Below are 18538 nucleotides of genomic sequence, written 5' to 3'. Positions count from 1 at the left end.
TAATAGCTGTACAGTATGGGTGCGCATCCTGTGGCCCTCCAGCTGTTGTGGAACTACAAGTCACATGAGGCATTGCAAGACTGAGGCCGCGTACACACGGTCGTTCCAAACTGATGAGAATGGACCGAGGTTCAGTTTCATCGGTCCAAAACGACCGTGTGTACGGCCCATCGGTCTGTTGTCCTTCGGTCCAAAATGTTAAAACATGCTTTAAAATCGAACTGATGGACCGCTGCCCGATCGGTCCAAACCGATGGTTAGTACACAAAAGCATTGGTTCAAAACCAGCGCATGCTCAGAATCAAGTCGACCCATGCTTGGAAGCATTGAACTTTTCTTCCTTTTGCAATCACTGTTTAATATTTAATTGTCATTCATTCTGATTGGAGCATAACACCATCCTGCGATTTCCTCTGTGACTGCATATATTATCTTTACGCTGTGATTTTATTTATGCAACCGAGTCACCTTATCTGCACTGTTTGCACATTCATTCAGTACACCTTTGGATGCACCTTATCTTAGCATTTATAGCGATTTTTATCTTTCAGTCAGTCTATTTGTATATTTGCACATTCATTTATCAATTATACTATTTTGGTAATTTATAACATTTTTACCAATTACACCATTCTATGCTATTGGAGCCCAACACCATCTCTTGATTTTTTCCAATTCTTGCGGATTGATGCTTTTTAAAGCGGGAGTTCACCCATTTATGAAATTTTTTTTTTCTCCCATAAGGTTCCTGCTCGTTCGGTCTAGGGGAATCGGCTATTTGTAGTAAAATATGAGCTGTACTTACCCGTTTTCGAGCTGCATCTTCTTCCGTCGCTTCCGGGTATGGGTCTTCGGGAGCGGGCGATCCTTCTTGATTGACAGTCTTCCGAGAGGCTTCCGACGGTCGCATCCATCGCGTCACTCGTAGCCGAAAGAAGCCGAAAGTCGGTGCGGCTCTATACTGCGCCTGCGCACCGACGTTCGGCTTCTTTCGGAAAATCGTGACGCGATGGATGCGACCGTCGGAAGCCTCTCGGAAGACTGTCAATCAAGAAGGAACGCCCATTCCCGAAGCCCATACCCGGAAGCGACGGAGAGGATGCGTCTCGTAAACGGGTAAGTACTGCACATATTTTAAAATAAATAGCCGATTCCCCTAGTAAAAACGAGCAGGAATCTAAGGGGGAAAAGTTCCCTCTAAGGGTGAACCCCCGCTTTAAAGAGGACCAAGTATAAGGGTCATATTGCAAACAAAACTGTAAATATCCTATTTTAATTTAGTATAATTTGACACTTAAAGGGTTTGTAAAGACAAAAATATTTTCCTCTTAAATTAAAGTCTGACAGTAGCTGATAAAGTAAAAAGTAATGTTTTGAATTATAACTAGTTTGATACCTGTTGAAATCGAGCTGTTTTATTCACCTCCAGCACTCCTGAATCATTATTCTCACTGACTTCCTGGTTTGCGGTGCACATTCATTCTTGCTACATCACGGCCTAATGGGAACTACAGTTCCCATTAGGCTTAGCCTCCATGCCTGTGAGGGATAAGAGAGCATCTTCACGCAGGGCTGTAGACATAGGGAGGGGGTGAGCACATTCTGCTTTCCACCATGCAAAACAGCTCAGATGCTGGTGGAAAGCAAGAAGAGGAGTGACAGGAAATAGCATTTTCAAACCTGGATTACTGTATTTTGGAGGTCAAAAGGAAAAACGAGGTAAGTGATTTTTAAATGCTCTAGCTGACAGCAATCAATTGATCTAATAAAATACGAACCTTTAGTGTTCCTTTAAGGTTCTTGTATCACTAGCTATTCCTCACCTTTTCCATATAAATTCTAAAGCCTTTGCATTTTAGCATGTATGTCGTTTCCTTGTTTTATGTTGCTTCGGATAGAGAGTGACAGTCTGAAAGCAAACAGCTCTGTGTTTCAGTGCTCTGTAAACCTTACGTCATGAGTGCACATCACAGCAAATGTTAAATTGAAAATCAAAGATTTTAGATAATAATTAGGAAAATCTATAATGCATCTAAAAATGTATAATGTTTAAAACGGTAAATAACCCCCAAACCGCTATTGTTTCTCTTTTAATTACTGTAAGTAGTTCGACTGGACTCTTTTTTTTTTTGCTTAGTGTAGATTATTCTGTTTTGTTGTTTTTTTGTTTTTGTTTTTGCTTTTTTGCAAGGTCCATTTTAATACACCTGTGATCCTCTGTATAAAACATGCACAATTATAGTGAAGAATGGTTTGGAAAATACTGCTGTACACCATATAGTTTAGTCTCACCAGATGGAGAAATCCATTGTGGATATCCGCCTGCATAGGCTGCAGTCTCACAAATGTTTTAATTACAGCCTTCTAAAATTTCTTTCTTAGTTTGCTTCCTTTCTTGCGGGGGATTCCACCACCACTCCTCTCACGCTTCTCCTTTTTGACGCAGAAATATTTTGTGACCGTTTTCCTGCACTGTTCACATTTAACAGCACAGCACCAATGAAACTTGCAGTTGCAGCTGGAGACCATATCTGCTCTTCTCTCCTCCACCACCAATCCGCAATCTTCGCACAAGCGTCTGCAGCTCCTTTTTTCCCACTTGCTAAGCATCTTATCTCTCTTAAGACACTCTCTGCCTTCTGTTCCCAGCAGGCCCAAAGTCTTGTTCTCCAGGCAGTAGTCTGGTGAGTCTTCTAGGTGGACAAGTTCTTTTTTTGAAATGGAGCTAAATGTTTCGGCTATAGCACCCCTGCTGGCTGCGCTATTCCCTGCTCCTTGCAGCAAATCAACTTTCAGAGCTTTGTGATATTTTTCCTTTAAATGGTATCCCACTTCTCTAAATTCCGGTAACTGTTGCCAGCAGGTTTGAGTTGTACAGCTTCCAGAAACCCCATGACATTTACATGTCGTCTTCATTGTAGTCTTTACTGCCTAAATAGAATGGAAGTAGGAAACAGGACATTGCAGTATTTTACTATATAATACACAGTATATACCATATCAAAGAGAAAAGTTAACATATACTTTTCTGTTCTGCAATAAATAGGTGTGTGTCTGTTTTTTTGTTTTGTTTTTTGTGTTGGTTGAACTAGCTAGATTTGAGTATCTATGTAACTTAAGTATGGACCCTGAAGTGGCAACCATAAAAATCTAACAGGTTTGGAATATTTTTTGGACCTCCCAAGAATTTACAAGTTTGTATAAATACATTTCTGACTGTGACAATAACTGCACCTATTATCATTAATATGCCGTCCTTGAGCTCCAGGTAACTGACTTTGCCTAGGTTGAGATGTCTCATCAGTTTGCTGCAGTCTTCTTGGCCTCAGTGATCAGATTGCAACATTTTTACTTTGCAGCAAGTAAAAGTGATCAGTGGGGTGTGATCTGTATCATCTCTACACCAAGAAATAAATTCTGACTCTAGATAATTCCTAAACAAAGTTGGTTCTGTCCCTCGGATGAGCAGGCAAAGGCTTTATTAGGGAGGGTACTGTGATTTCTGTGAAAACTAATGTAGCACCCTCTAGTGTGCCAGAATAGGTTTTTGTTAGTGCAGGAAAATTGTTTAGGCTCGGGTGGCAGCCAAGTCTGTGTGTTTTTTTTTTGTTTGTTTTTATCTGGGTCAGGGTGAGTGACTCGTGGAGGGCTGGATGACTCACTTGCAGCACTTCTGAAACCTCCCCCTACTTCTGGAACTTGCTGGAAACTTCCAGAAGAATGGAAATGGAGGTGAGGAGGATCTGCCTGGAGTTTTCCTGAGGGTCCTGACCATACGACATCTGATATCTGACAGGGTCCTGACCATACGACATCTGATACGACAACAGATGGGGTTGGCAGGCCCCCCTCAAATACTCTGAGTCTGCTCAGCTGGGGCAGTAGAGTTTGGGTGGAAGCTGGAGATGAAGTGTTAGGAGGCTGTTGGAGAACCTTGAGGGTAACCCGCTAGTCTGTGGAGGGGTGGTGGCCTTGGGTCTGGGAGCTTGGTTGCATAAGGGACCCTCTTCACAAAACACAGGGGTGTCCTGACTGGAGGCATGGGAGCAGAAGGAGAACACTGCCAGGCAAATCTCCAGGAAGGAAGACAGCTAGGTGGGCTGGTGAGTGTTACAGTCGGGGAAGACCGAGTGAGAGCAGTCTGAGATGGATACAGAGTCAATCTGGGAGGACTGTGGAAGTTTAGCCAAGGGGGCTGGAGAAAAGGGCAGCCAGGTGGGCTGGCAGAGCCTGAAGAGGTGGTGCTGGGACCAGTAGCTACAGGACAGCTGGGCACTAGGACGTTGCTACACAAACAAGGGGCCCACGGTCTCTGCCTGTAAAGGGCATTTGCTATTTATCTAACAGTGTCGGCTGGTCCTGGAAAGTGTAAATGAAAATCTGTCTCTCTCGTTCTGTCCAGTGGGCTGTAAATCCTTACATGAATGATCAGCTTTACAGTTACACATCACATACATGGACTTAGCATATAAGCATATCTTATATTAGGCCCACTCTAACCAGTGAATAAATAAAGAGCACCAGAACAATAAAAATTATGGAAAAAAATAAACAGTTGACATGGCTATACCTTCCTTCCAGCCTCATTATTATGAAGATTCATGGCGGCTCTAGCATCTTGTCCAGTCTCCAGTGCATCCACAAACTGCTTAGATATTGCCTCTCCAAAACCAACATTGTCACTGCAACCACCCCAAAGCCACCCTTGTCCTCCTGTGAGCAGACAAATGAAACACCTGATATGATTTGTTTAATTATTTTAACGTTAGATATACTGTTTTTAATGCAGGATATGCTTAAAAGGTCAGACTACCCAAAACTGGTATTGCTGGGAATTTAAACACCTGACAATCCCTTCATTTTTTTTTTGAGGGACTCTGTTTTTAATATTTGTACACTTGTGTTCCTGGCTCTTGTGGCCATCGTAGGCGATTCCCATTTTTTAACTGGAATTTTATTTTATACTATGGAAAATGCAACAGTAGGGGAAAAGATGGGCAGGAACACTGAACACTCCCATGTGGAAAAGAATAGAGTTTTGTAGAAAAGAATAGAGTTTTGTCAGGCTGATTTACCTTTCAAGATAAATTAGAAGCCAGGGACTTCAAAAATATCACTTTAAGGTAGGCTGACCCTTTAAAGATATGTGTATTCATAACATAGTACAGCAGAGGCATCTAGTGCAGATTGGACAACAGAAGCAAAGTTGTCAGGCTAAAAAAAAAAAAAAAGTATTTACATATTATCAGCAAATATCAGTGAGCCAGAGAGTTTTCCTTTTGTCATATTTACTTTTTAGGGAGAATGTACACAATAAATTGCCTCCAACGTCATTGCAGTTTATTCTACTAAAGGCAAATAGACTGTCCACTTTGCAAGTGCAGTTTCACTCATTTTCCCCAGAGTTTAGTGAATGTGGTAAAGCTTTGTTGATTCTATCATCCAATTACGTGCATGCAAAAATGCTTTTTTTTTCTCCTTCCTTGCATCTGCTTAGGTATTCTTTACAAAGATGATCCTCACCACATTCACTAAGCTTTGGGGAAAATTATTGCAACTACACTTGCAAAGTGCACAGTGTATTTGCCTTTAGTAAATTAACCAAAAAGATTAGCAGACCTGTGGTAAAAATCTGTGGCTGGGTTCACACTGATACGACACGACTGTTCTAAGACTGTCATCCTACTTTGCCCTGCTACATTTGTCCTACATCGGTCCTACTTCCATCCAACTTGAATGAACAAGATAAGATTTTGCTCTGATTTTGATATGGTACGACTTGTCCTTTTACCAATCAAAACAATCCCAAAATGACATAAATTCTTTTTACTGCTGCTGCAATCACCATGTCGGATATCACAAGTCGGATGGTTAGGACAAGGATCCTACTTTGATCCGACTTCAATGATATTCAATGGGCTGAAGTTGGATCAAAGTAGTACAGGGAGCATTTTCAAAGTCGGACCGGACCGACTTGTGTCGGACAAGTTAAGACGGCTTTCATAGGGAAACATTGATTTACACACGTCATGAGCTTCGAAAGTCGGAGCGTTTGTCATACAAGTGTGAACCCGGGCCTATGCAGTGTTTGCAATTATTGGTTAAATTATAATAAAGTTTACGGAGTACCATACTTCAATATCAGATTACAGCAAAACATTCTAAAGGCAGTGCACATGATGCCTTTCACACTGAAAGCGCGGGAGCGTTGGCGTTAAAGCACCGTTAGTTTTAGCGGCGCTTTACCATCGTTTTAAAGGTCCTTTTCGGCCGCTAGTGGGGTGCTTTTAATCCCCAGCTAGCGGCCGAATAAAGGGTTAAAAGCGGCCACAAGGCAGCACTGCCGAGGCATTTTGCAGGGGCGCTTTAGGAGCAGTGTATACACCGCTCTTAAAGTGCCTCAAAGAAGCTGCTTAAAGGACTTTTTTTGATGTCCTGCCAGCGCAGCACCCCAGTGTGAAAGCACTTGGGCTTTCACTCTGGGATTGCAGTTGGGGCATTTTTCAAGCACTTTACGTGTGTTATTTTTAGCTATAAGGCGCCTGAAAAATTCCTCCAGTGTGAAAGGGGTCTAATACATTACTAAAACTGCACTTTACCAGGCTCACTTTATGTCTTTCCCCAGCTGAGTGCTACATACAGTTGGGCTCATAAATTTACATACCCTGGCCAAATTTATAATTTCTTGGCCATTTTTCAGAGAATATGAATAATAACACAAAAACTTTTCTTTCACTCATGGTTAGTGTTTGGCTGAAGCCATTTATTATCAATCAACTGTGTTTACTTTTTTTTAAATCATAATGACAACAGAAACTACCCAAATGACCCTGATCAAAAATGTACATACCCCAGTTCTTAATACCGTGTATTGCCCCCTTTAACATCAATGACAGCTTAAAGTCTTTTGTGGTATTTTTGGATGAGGCTCTTTATATTCTCAGATGGGAAAGCTGCCCATTCCTCTTGGCAAAAAGCCTCCAGTTCCTGTAAATTCTTGGGCTTTCTTGCGTGAACTGCACGTTTTGAGATCTCTCCAGAGTGGCTCAATGATATTGAGGTCAGGAGACTGAGATGGCCACTCCAGAACCTTCACTTTATTCTGCTGTAGCCAATGACAGGTCGACTTGTCCTTGTGTTTTGGATCATTGTCATGTTGGAATGTCCATGCGCTGCTTCCTGGCTGATGAATGTAAATGTTCCTCCAGTATTTTTTGATAACATACTGCATTCATCTTGCCATCAATTTTGACCATATTTCCTGTGCCTTTTGTAGCTCACACATCCTCAAAACATCAGCAATCCACCTCCGTGTTTCACAGTAGGAATGGTGTACCTTTCATCATAGGCCTTGTTGACTCCTCTCCAAATGTAGTGTTTATGGTTATTGACTCCTCTCCAAATGTAGTGTTTATGGTTATGAAGCTCAATTTTGGTCTCATCACTCCAAATAACTTTGTGCAAGAAGGTTTGAGGCTTGTCTCTGTGCTGTTTGGCATATTGTAAGTCGGATACTTTGTGGAATTTGCGTAGTAATGGCTTCCTTCAGGCTACTCGACCATGCAGCCCATCTTTCTTCAAGTGCCTTCTTATTGTGCATCTTGAAACATCCACGCCACATGTTTTCAGAGAGTCCTGTATTTCACCGGAAGTTATTAGTGGGGTTTTCTTTGCATCACAAACAATTTTCCTGGCAGTTGTGGCTGAAATTTAGTTGGTCTACCTGACCATGGTTTGGTTTCAACAGAACCCCTAATTTTCCACTTCTTGATTTAAAGTTGCAACACTGCTGATTGGCATTCTCAATTCCTCGGATATCTTTTTATATCCCTTTCCTGTTTAATACAGTTCAACTATATCCCTTTCCCGCAGATCCTTTGGTAATTATCCAGAATCCAGAAAGGTCAGTGCAGCACTGGATGAAAGATGCAAGGGTCTGTTAGGAGTCCAGAAACTCATTGACCTTTTATACACACACACACACACACGATCTACAAGCAAACAGATCACAGGTAAAGATGGTTACATTTAATAGCCATTCAAACCCCTTTGCGTCAACTTGTGTGCATGTTATCTGGCCAAAATCACCATGTAAACATTTGATCAGGGTCATTTGGGTAGTTTCTGTTGTCATGATTTAAAAAGAGTAAAACACAGTTGATAATAAATGGCTTCATCCAAACACTAACCATGAGTGAAATACATTTTTTGTGTTATTTCATATTCTCTGAAAAATGGCCAAGAAATCATAAATTCTGCCAGGGTATGTAAAACTATGAGCACAACTGTAGTCATATTACACCACATGGATACGTAGGGGAAAACTCCACTTAAAACACTAATATATACTGCATTATTGTTAAACCATTTTGTAATTTAATGTTAATATTGGTATTTCAAACTTCATTTGGCTATGGCAATCCAAATATTACTTCCTGTACTTAGTGTATAAATACCCACCGGATAGTCAGTAACTGCCTATGTGGATGCTTTGATGCTTTTCCAAACAGTCTATCTCTAAAAGCACCTTCACTGGTCATTCCCAGTGTTTTTTTGAGCAAGCAACCTGTACATGCCGGGTTTAAAATGGTTTACCAATTTGAATGGTTCATCACACCTTGCAGCTGGGATGAAGGGTAGCATTATTTAAAGCGGGGGTTCACCCTGTTAAAAAAAAAAAAATATGTTTTTTTTTATTAGACCATTACATTCGGCATCGTAGCGCGAGCTACGGTATGCCGGTCTTACATTTTTTATCCCCGTACTCACTGTGCTATCGATGATTGAAGAATCCGGGGAATGGGCGTTCCTATGGTGAGAGAAGGTGATTGACGGCCGGCCCTGGCACGTCACGCTTCTCCGGAAATAGCCGAAATAGGCTTGGCTATTCACGGCGCCTGCGCATAGCCTGTGCGCAGGCGCCGTGAATAGCCGAGACCTACTCCGGCTGTCTTCGGGGAGCGTGACGTGCCAGAGCCGGCCGTCAATCATCCTCCCTCTCCATAGGCACGCCCATTCCCCGCGGGAGTCGGATTCTTCAATCATCGATAGCACAGTGAGTACAGGGATTAAAAATTTAAGACCGGCATACCGTAGCTCGCGCTACGATGCCGAATGTAATGGTCTAATGATGTGAAGGAGGGTGAACCACCGCTTTAAGTATGTTCTCTGCATTGTTCTGACCAGGGTTGCTTATCGTTCACTCTGCATTAAGTGCTGATTAAGAAGTGATAGGATATAAATACAATACAGTGTGTGTGTGTGTATATGTATGTATGTATGTGTGTATATATATATATATACACACAATCAGAGAGAGAACACAAGAGAACTCTTTAGTTGTATTTTCTTACCAAGTTGTCCATTTCTGGAGTCATCGCAACCACAGTTATCAAAGTCTCCAAGGCTACAGTTCCGTGTGAGTGTGTACATTACTCCAGCTGAGCTGATGGCATGCACAAAGGCAGTTTCTCGATTTGCTGGAATAAAATAATAATGCATGTTTAGAATGTAATTTTTTTTTTACTTATATTATAGCTAAGATTAACACTTAGGCCTCGTACACACGACCGAGTTTCTCTGCAAAAATCGGCAAGAAACTTGCTGGGAGATATTTTTTTGCCGAGGAAACCGGTCGTGTGTACATTTTCGTCGAGGAAACTGTCGAGAAACTCGACGAGCAAAAAAGAGAGCATGTTCTCTTTTTCCTTGACGGGAATGGAGAAAATTGGCTTGTCAAGTTTCTGGACGGCTTTACAAGGAACTTGACGAGCAAAACGATGTGTTTCGCCCGTCGAGTTCCTCGGTTGTGTGTACGAGGCTTTAGGCTGGGTTCACACTGTGTCCATGCGCCCCTGTTCTCCGTTTCAGGCCTGAATTCAGACCTGAAACTTAGCCAAAGACGCACAGGACCCCTGTGCAATGTGCTCTGTGGCCATCCCGGAGCTGTGTGAACCGGCTTCATTGAGAGCAGGTCACAGTCTCCTATCATGCAAATTGGATGTGGGGAAATCCGCATCTAATTTGCATCAGTGTGAACCCAGCCTAAAGCCTCGTACACACGGTATGATTGTTGATTGTTGGCCAACCGAGCGTCTGATTTTTGTCAAAAGGGCATGTGCCAGGATCTTGTCTTGCATACTAACGGTACACAATTGTCGTGCCACAAACACGAACTAAGTGATGTACTACAAGGATTTTCAGCTCTTGAGCTCCACCCTTTGTGCCCCTTCTGATAATTTCATGTTTGGTGAGCATTGATTCCAACCTTCCTTTTTTGTACTTTTGACTTTTGTGTGACCGATTTGTGTACTGACCATACGAAAATCAGACAACAGACCGTTTGTCCATCTCTAATATAGTTCTCAATGCAATTTGTCTTGAAAACACTGTTTTATGCAAATTTGTGCACATGATGCATAAGTCCACAAACACCTTCATAAATGGTGATATCTATACATTGTGCACCAATAAAACCTACATTGCATAAAGTATACAGCACTGAATACCCTCCTGGGGTCCCCTTCACCTGGAGGCCCACATGCCTTGCTGCTTGCATGTCCACGCTCTCCACCTGTGGTGTTGGTTAAAGTGGACCTGTGAGGATAGAAATATGGAAACTGCTATTGCTCACATTGTTTTTAAAGGTGCAGTCCTAGGTGCTGTCATGCTAATCCTTGTTTCACTACCTAATAACTGTCCTGGAACAAGCATGCAGCTATTCAAGTCTGAAAAGTATCATCCCCTGCCCTACATGCTCGTACTAGGTCAGTGACTCACTAAGCAAAGATCAGGATGACAGCCCTGGAATATGTGTATTAAATACGGAGTCAAAAATTAGAGCTATTTCTTTCCCTACAGATTCAAATTCTCAGTCACTGTGGGAGAGATTTACTAAAACTGGTGCACACAGAATCTGGTGCAGCCATGTAGAGTAACCAATCAGCTTCTAACTTCAGCTTGCTCAATTAATCACTTAAGGACCGCCTAACGCCGATATACGTCGGCCAAAAATTTGAGAATGTGAAAATTAATATTTGTGTCAAAGTCTGCTGCTTAATGGTTTTTAGGTCTTTTTGTCAGATGTTAATATGGTATACTGAAGTATTATTACAAGCATTTCATAAATGTCAAAGGCTTTTATTGACAATTACATTAAGTTTATGCAAATATTTGCAGTGTTGACCCCTCTTTTTCAAATCCCCTGCAATTTGCCCTGGCATGCTGTGAATCAACTTTAGGGTCATATCCTGACTGATGGCAGCCCATTCTTGCATAATCAACATTTGGAGTTTGTCAGAATTTGTGGGGTTTTTCTTGTTCACCAGCCTCTTGAGGATTAACCACAAGTTCTCAATCAGCTTAAAGTGTTGCTAAACCCAGTAATATGAAAATAGTTAATCAGGCGTCCCCACCCCCCACAGTGCCCACAGCTTCTAAATCTTCTTTTTACATTAAAATACTGTCACTGTATACCTTTTTGGATGATCTGTATACCATGGTTACATGAGAAACTGCACAGTTTCTCCAGTGCTGAGAGTTCAGGAAGGAGGAGATTTCCACTGCAGCCTGTATACACGCCCACATGTGTGATGTCAATATCATGTGACCTAGCTATCTCTGAGAACAAGTAATTGTTCTCTCCAGCATAAAAGACAACTGAGCATGTGCAGTTTGGCTACTCTGCCTGTGTTAGCTGGCTTTCCCCAGATAGACAGTGCAGGAGGGAAGGATCTGTGCATACAGGACAACACAGCCTTTTTACACAATGAAGAGGGAAAGCCCCTTAAATTCCACAGTGAATATAACATGCATGCTATGCCGCATATACATACTGATTTTACTGTGGTGAGTTTAGTAAAATTTTAAAGTCTGGGGAGTTTTCTGGCCATGGACCCAAGTTTTCAAAGTTTTGTTCCCCAAGCCAATTGGTTATCACTTTTGCCTTATGGTAAGGTGCTCCATCATGCTGGAAAAGGCATTGTTTGTCACCAAACTGTTCTTGGATGGTTGGGAGAAGTTGCTCTTGGAGGATGTTTTTGTACCATTCTTTAATCATGGCAGTGTTTTTTGGCAAAATTGTGAGTGAGCCCATTCCCTAGGCTTTACTGTTGGCGTGACAAAGGACTGATGGTAGCACTCACCTTTTCTTCTCTGGATATGTTTTTTTCTGGATGCCCCAAACAATTGGATTTATCAGAGAAAATGACTTTACCCCAGTCATCAGGACTCCAATCCCTGTATCATTTGCCAAATATCAGTCTGTCCCTGATGTTTTTCCTGGAGATAGGTGGTTTCTTTGCTGTGTGTGCAGATGCACTCACACCTGTCAACTGCCATTCCTGAGCAAGCTCTGCACTGGTGGTGCCCAGATCCCGCAGCTGTAGGAGACGGTCCTGGCACTTGCTGGACTTTCTTGGGCGACCTGAAGCCTTCTTCCCAACAATTGAACCTCTCTCCTTGAAATTCTTCATGAAGTGTTCACTCACCACTGATTTCCATATTCTTTCAGAATTAAAATCACAATTCTTTATGGTCCACAATAGAACAGCTGTGCGGGTGGAGTGTGAGTTCCTAAAACACACTGTCTTAGGCTGCTTGCACCAAAAGATCTGGTGTGAGAATTGTTGATGTCACTACACTTTCATTCAGTGATCTTCTTGCAGAAGATGACATTTTACCTTGATCTGCAGTGCAAGAATCTCCTTTCTTCTATTTCATTCTTCCTCCGTTAGTCTTTATATAACCAGTCATCAGGTGGTCACTCTGACGTTAGAAAGCAAAGCCCTATTCTTCTACCAATTTGGCACCTCCACACAGGGACACAGGCATGGTACGCAGGTCATGGAGAAAAATATTGCAGTGAGACCACAGACAATACTGATGCCTAGTCTTTGCTCTCCGCTTGAACTTTTTTGAGTACAGTTTTTCCTCTTTAATCCTTATATTGGCAATAAACAAAGTTGTTTTTAGTGTCCACTGTAAGGGTACATTTTAATTCTTGCCCTCAAAAATAATGGTAGTAGTTTTTTCCCCCCAAAATATAACATATTTAAACTTATAAAGGTATTTCTTAAAGTAAAAAATAATGTCGGGGGTCATTGACAAAAACATATAAGATCAAATTATAGACTGTCTTTTGGAAGCCCTCGATAGCAGTGGTTGCCATTTACCACTCACCAATTACAGATGTTCTGAGGTCATGCATCTAGAATAAAAATCAGATGTGTAAACTATTATTTTTTTTAAATGTATTCTCCACTACTTTGATTTCTGTTTAAAACATTGTACCACAACATGAAGACATTTTCAGTTCAAGGTTTCAGTTCAAGGTCTCAAAGTCATAAGCTCTAGGTCAGTGGTTCTCAACCTTTATAATGCTATGACCCTTGATAACATTTCCCAAGTTGTGGGACCCCTAACAGTAAAATATTTTTTTTGGCGTGGGTTTTCAGCACCCAAGGCAAGACAAGTAATTTGCACCCCTAACCCACAGACATTTAGCACTCCCTTCCACTCGTACAGTATTAAAACCCCCTTATGGTACATTTTAGAATGTACCACTCATTCTCTTTGTTCTCCTTTATTTCCCTTTTGTCCCTCTCTATCCTAATTTCTTGTTTTTTTCCTCCATCCCTCTGTCTTGCCATCTTTCTGGTTCTCTTTTTCTTTCTCTCCCTTTTTTTCTGTTCCTCTTATTCTTTTCCTCTCCCTTCCAGGTATTCTCTATTTTTATTCATTCTCTTAATCCTTGGTGGGGGGTGGGGGGAATGGGATGAGTGGCAGTGCTGGTGGGGGGTGGAATCAGTGGCAGTGCTGAGGGGAGTTTTGATCAGCCAACTTAGGTGCTCTTGATCAAGGTCATCTGCTGATCTGAGAACTGTAGTGGGGACTTTTAGTAGCAACTATAGTCACATGTGTTACTCACTGTGTCTCTGACTTTGTGGTGTCTCTCAGCAGTGACACCTATGCCAAAATCAGGAGACAAGGTCTCCTCCAACCCCTCCTACTTCACATTCTTCACCAGTCAGCTGACCTCTAGTCTCTGCCCCCCAGCCATGTGGTGAACTGAATGGGTGGCTGCGAAGAGGCTGAGTGGGTGGCTGCGGGCTCCAGGGACAGCCCTGCTGGGCGACCATGAAAAAAAGGCTGAGAGAGCGGTGCAGGCTTCACGAACAGCCCAGGATTCGGTGATCCCTGCCAAATCATCATTCGACCCCCAGGATGAGAACCACTGCTCTAGGTGCTACATGGTACCTGGTGCTCAATGTTTTCATGTGGTCAATTCAACCAATGCTTAGTGAGTTCTTTACTGAGCACAAACATATATTGAGCTATTTGTTTCAATATAATCTCTGAGATCTTAGTGTCAAGAAAAGCCTGGTGGTGTTAGGCTCTTTAGATAGTTGGGAGCTTGGTGCATGCTCCTAAGAAGAAGAAAAAAAATGTCTTTAACAGTCCTTATTACCTTAAGGAATTGATCGATGACACAAAGAAGGCTAAGACCTGTTTTACTATATAGTACGAAGCATCCATCAAGGGAAAAAGAAACACAAAAAAAAGTTTTCATGAGAGAAACTCAAGCTGAAATGATGGCGTAGAACTAGCAGGTTATGTGGCAAAGATTTGTTAATGATACAAAAGAATAAAATATTGATTTTATAATTAAACCCAAAAATGGAAATGTCTGTAGGACTGGGAAAATTACTTTGTAAAAGTACAGAATCTGGAAAGAAATACTTGCACTGTAGCAATGGAGCCATGAAATAGAAGAAAGCTCTAACCTGGAGAAAGGAATCCTGCAGAAAGAGATACTCCAGGTGGGTAATTCGGTGGAAATGGGATCTGGAGACGAGATAAGAATGTCCGGTTGTACTGAGATTCGAGTCTAGAGAAGAGGATCCTGTTGAAGTGAATGCTCCAGACTGGAGAAGAAGGCCCGGAGTCATAGAGGCTGCTGCCTGTGGTAGAAGATCCAGTAGAAGGGGGGGTCCAGTCTGGAAAAGAGGATACTTGGGAAATTGAGGGATTTTAACCCCAACCAACTTATCTTGAAATATATATCCTGAATTGATTGATAGAATGGAATCAATTTGGACTCCGGGAGGCATCCATTGGCAATAGGTCAAGGGGGTTAGGTGATAGATCTTGGGTAGAAATGGCAAAACACCACCACCAGGAAGAAGAACCAAAATCCCCACATTACCACACAAACTTTTAGAAAAGTCGCCCAGGAAATATTTCATAATAAAGCCACAGAAAACACGCTATAACTTAAGTAAATATATTCCTAAAACAATTTAAGTAATTAACTTCTTCCTACCTAAATAGTTTATAAGATATTCTTAAGAAGGGAAGAAGAGCACACAAGATACAACAATCAAGATATGATGAATAAATTAAAAAAGAATTACCGCTGCGTAGACCACCATGGCTGGAAAGCTGTATTGTTCTCTCTGGGCAGTTCCACCGGTCCCAAGCAAACTGGTATTTACACTCTTCAATACCACTTTGTGCCCCAGCTGCCACACTGCTTGAGTAAATAAGATAGGCCTATGGGAAAAAAAAATCAAAGTAGATGGTGATTTCATCTACTTCCATGTAGTAGTAGAACACAATTAAGACAGGATGGTCTTGTTTTTTCAACAGATGTTAGGCTTTGGCTTCTATATTCAATATCCCAATAATGGGTCCTAATTTAAAAAATTGGTGAAGCAAATGCTGGTCATTTTGCTACATTTAACCCTTCTGCAATGCTAATTTTCACCTGTGTTTACACCAATATTTATGAAAAAAATGCTAGGTTTGCAATTCCCTTGTTACTCCCTCAATGACCACTGACATCTTTTGACAGTTCTCCTGTGGAGAGTTATATTGTCCCCTAACTGCATTTTACAGATACTGGTGTAGCGCTTGCTCCTATTGAGGGGGCGCTATGTTTTAAATTATAGTTGTCTGAGCAATAGTTTGGCTCAGAAAGATTATGCTAAAATTGACAGTTCTGTTTCAGTTCAGCTGGGTTGCATGATTTTCCCCTTGACAGTGGGTGTTGCTGTCACCGCAGGTCAAGGTTGGAAAGGCAACCGGCTGGATGCATTGGGTACATCTTTCCAGAAGTGGCCCAGGGGGCGTGGTCAACCCGCTGTGCATTTTGGGGGAGGATACTTAAGAGAAAGATACCATTATGGCGGGGTCTTCCGATCCTGACCTGATGGCCCTCCTGGCCTCAGGTGATGTGTGAGCTGTTTATGGTCTTGGGGCCGGTTGGTCCGAGGCTTCCTAACTGAGGTTGCCTGGGCCTACTAGTCCAGGGATGGTCCTTTACTATCTCACCTACGTCAAGGGAGCTGAACCACTGGGATTCAATTGAAGGACTTATCCTGTCAGTGTTACCTCACTGTGATGCCGGGTTGGCTGAAAGATTCCTGGCATCGTGAGTTGTGTACTATTGAAATTTCTACAAAGTGCGTGAGTAGTCACACAATCTTGTGGCATAAGATCGGAGGGGGGCCCGACAAACTTATCGAGTCTGTGGCAGAGACTTTAGCGAGCTTCACACCAGCTGCTAGGCCAGTGAGAGTAGGCCTATCTAGTGGTTGCTGGAATCCAACGTGGAACCAGGTTAATCCTCTGAATCTAAGTTTGTACCCATGATCCGCAGTCTCCTCATCCCTCTACCTATCTGTTGGAGAACTGTTGTTCAATAAAACCCTTGAAAGAGACTTCGTGTTTGGTGCATACATTTCTTATGGACAACTCTTCAAGGAGAACTCCTGAGACAAGTGCATGGAAAAGTAAGGTAACGGCGGGCCCAAATCTGACCCAGCAGCTCCTTCGAGTGTAGTGCTACACTGGCTTTTTGGAAAACACTTTCCTAAAACACTCTAGCTTACAGTATTTTTTTATTAGGGGAATTTTGTTCCACTTTAAAAAGAACACAAATTGCTAAAACAAGGCAAAACGCTGATGAACTGCAGATCACAATCATGGACGCAACTTTAAAGAAAGTTAAAATAAGGTTGTGCACAGAATTGGTGTGCTGCCATGTTCTGCTTAGTTACTGCTAAACGAGCCATACCTATTTTATTTACGAGAGCCTTGAGAAAAGAGTTGTCCCTGAAACAAGTCAGTCAGAGGGATGCATGCATTTCCTTGTGTCTCTAAAGCCCCTTTCACATTGGAGCAGGAGCCGCTGTGGCGGAATAGCGCCGCTAAAAATAGCGGCGCTTTGCCGCAGGAATCGGCCGCTAGCGGTGCGGTATTAACCCCCGCTAGCGGCCGATAAAGGGTTAATACCGCCCGCAATGCGCCTCTGCAGAGGCGCATTGCGGGCGGTATTACCGCGGTTTCCCATTGTTTTAAATGGGAAGGAGCGGTATACATACCGCTCGTCTCACCGCTCCAAAGATGCTGCTGACAGGAGATTTTTTTCTCTCCCACCTGCGCATCGCCTCCGTGTGAAAGCCCTCAGGCTTTCACATTGAGTATGCAGTGAAGGAGTTTTTCAGGCGGTATAGCAGCGCTATTTTTAGCGCTGTATCGCCTGAAAAACTCCTCAGTGTGAAAGGGGTCTAATACAGTTCTACTCAAGTCTTTTCTGTGGACCCGTGCAACTGGGAGATTTACATACGATAAGTCTGAATGACATAATCGTTTGTAAGGTATTTTCAACTATCTTGCTCTATTTTTATGGATACCTATTTTATTTAGTCTGACTTGGTCTAAGACAGGAGGAGATTTAGGTACTTATAAATGTGACAATCTCTTTATGGACAGGGCACAGCCTGACATACTGGAAGACCTCTAAAGAACAACATTTTTATCACACAGGATGTAAAAGGTTGTACAGTTTTGCCCCCTTTTTTGACACCCGTAATGACAGAATGTGTAGACTGCAATTGCAAACCATATCTTCTGAAAATTTGTCTGTCATGCTCATTCTTTTTTTCTCTGAGTTCCTATGTTACTGTTACCGTTTCCTATACAGTTAGGAGAATTTTTTTTAACGGGCACTAAATATAAGATATTACCATGCAGTGCCCATACAACTCAGTAACATTGTTCAAGTTATTTCTGTGTTAATAGACTACCAACGATCATAAACTATGGGTGGATTATAATTTTGTCAAGATGGAATCTTTGCTTTGCTTCTGCCTTTGCCTCTATAGTAGTATCCCCATATTCAAGGTAAGGAGCATTGCAGTTTCAGATACTGTACAATGCAGATGCGTAAGCCTCAAAAACGACATGAATGTGTAGCTGTAATATGCGACGGGCCTCCAACTCTGCAAAGGAGACCTCATACAGGACAGAAATCACTCTGCAAAATGTAAATATAGATCAAAGGAATGTCTCTTACCTTGGGACCAGTCATCAGAAAATTGTTCACTGACCTGCAAGAGACAGAGCAGACCATTAATTGAAAGAAACATACTCCAGCTTCCCCATCCAGAACATGCCAGGAATTCTTCATTCATTTGTCTTAAGAGATGCATCCATTATAATACAGAAAATATAGAACATGTGGAAGACCGCTTCT

The 18538-nt window shown here is 42.1% G+C and overlaps 1 protein-coding gene across 1 annotated transcript; it reads right to left on the bottom strand.

The window, feature by feature from the left end:
* Positions 1-2163: 2163 nt before the first annotated feature.
* On the bottom strand, positions 2164-18454 carry WNT8B (Wnt family member 8B). Its single transcript, XM_040362334.1, has 6 exons — positions 18359-18454; positions 15414-15552; positions 14784-14996; positions 9354-9479; positions 4571-4713; positions 2164-2931 (listed from the first exon to the last, which is right to left on the bottom strand). Exons 1-6 carry the CDS (start codon positions 18413-18415, stop codon positions 2365-2367), a joined length of 1245 nt encoding a protein of 414 aa, XP_040218268.1. The 5' UTR covers positions 18416-18454; the 3' UTR covers positions 2164-2364.
* Positions 18455-18538: the final 84 nt, after the last annotated feature.

Source organism: Rana temporaria, chromosome 8 (assembly GCF_905171775.1).
Source record: "Rana temporaria chromosome 8, aRanTem1.1, whole genome shotgun sequence".
NCBI classification, from domain to species: domain Eukaryota; kingdom Metazoa; phylum Chordata; class Amphibia; order Anura; family Ranidae; genus Rana; species Rana temporaria.
Note: the sequence above shows the minus strand (reverse complement) of the source record. Positions and strands in the feature narration are given on the sequence as shown.

What these genes read in the sequence shown, in the direction of transcription:
- WNT8B (XM_040362334.1), bottom strand. Translation starts at nt 18,415, where the DNA reads ATGGTCTGCTCTGTCTCTTGCAGGTCAGTGAACAATTTTCTGATGACT. An exon ending in CTCCAGAAATGGACAACTTG is followed by an intron (nt 4,714 to 9,353) that starts GTAAGAAAATAC and finishes GTCTGCTCACAG; the next exon opens with GAGGACAAGGGTGGCTTTGG. An exon ending in ATAATGAGGCTGGAAGGAAG is followed by an intron (nt 2,932 to 4,570) that starts GTATAGCCATGT and finishes CATTCTATTTAG; the next exon opens with GCAGTAAAGACTACAATGAA.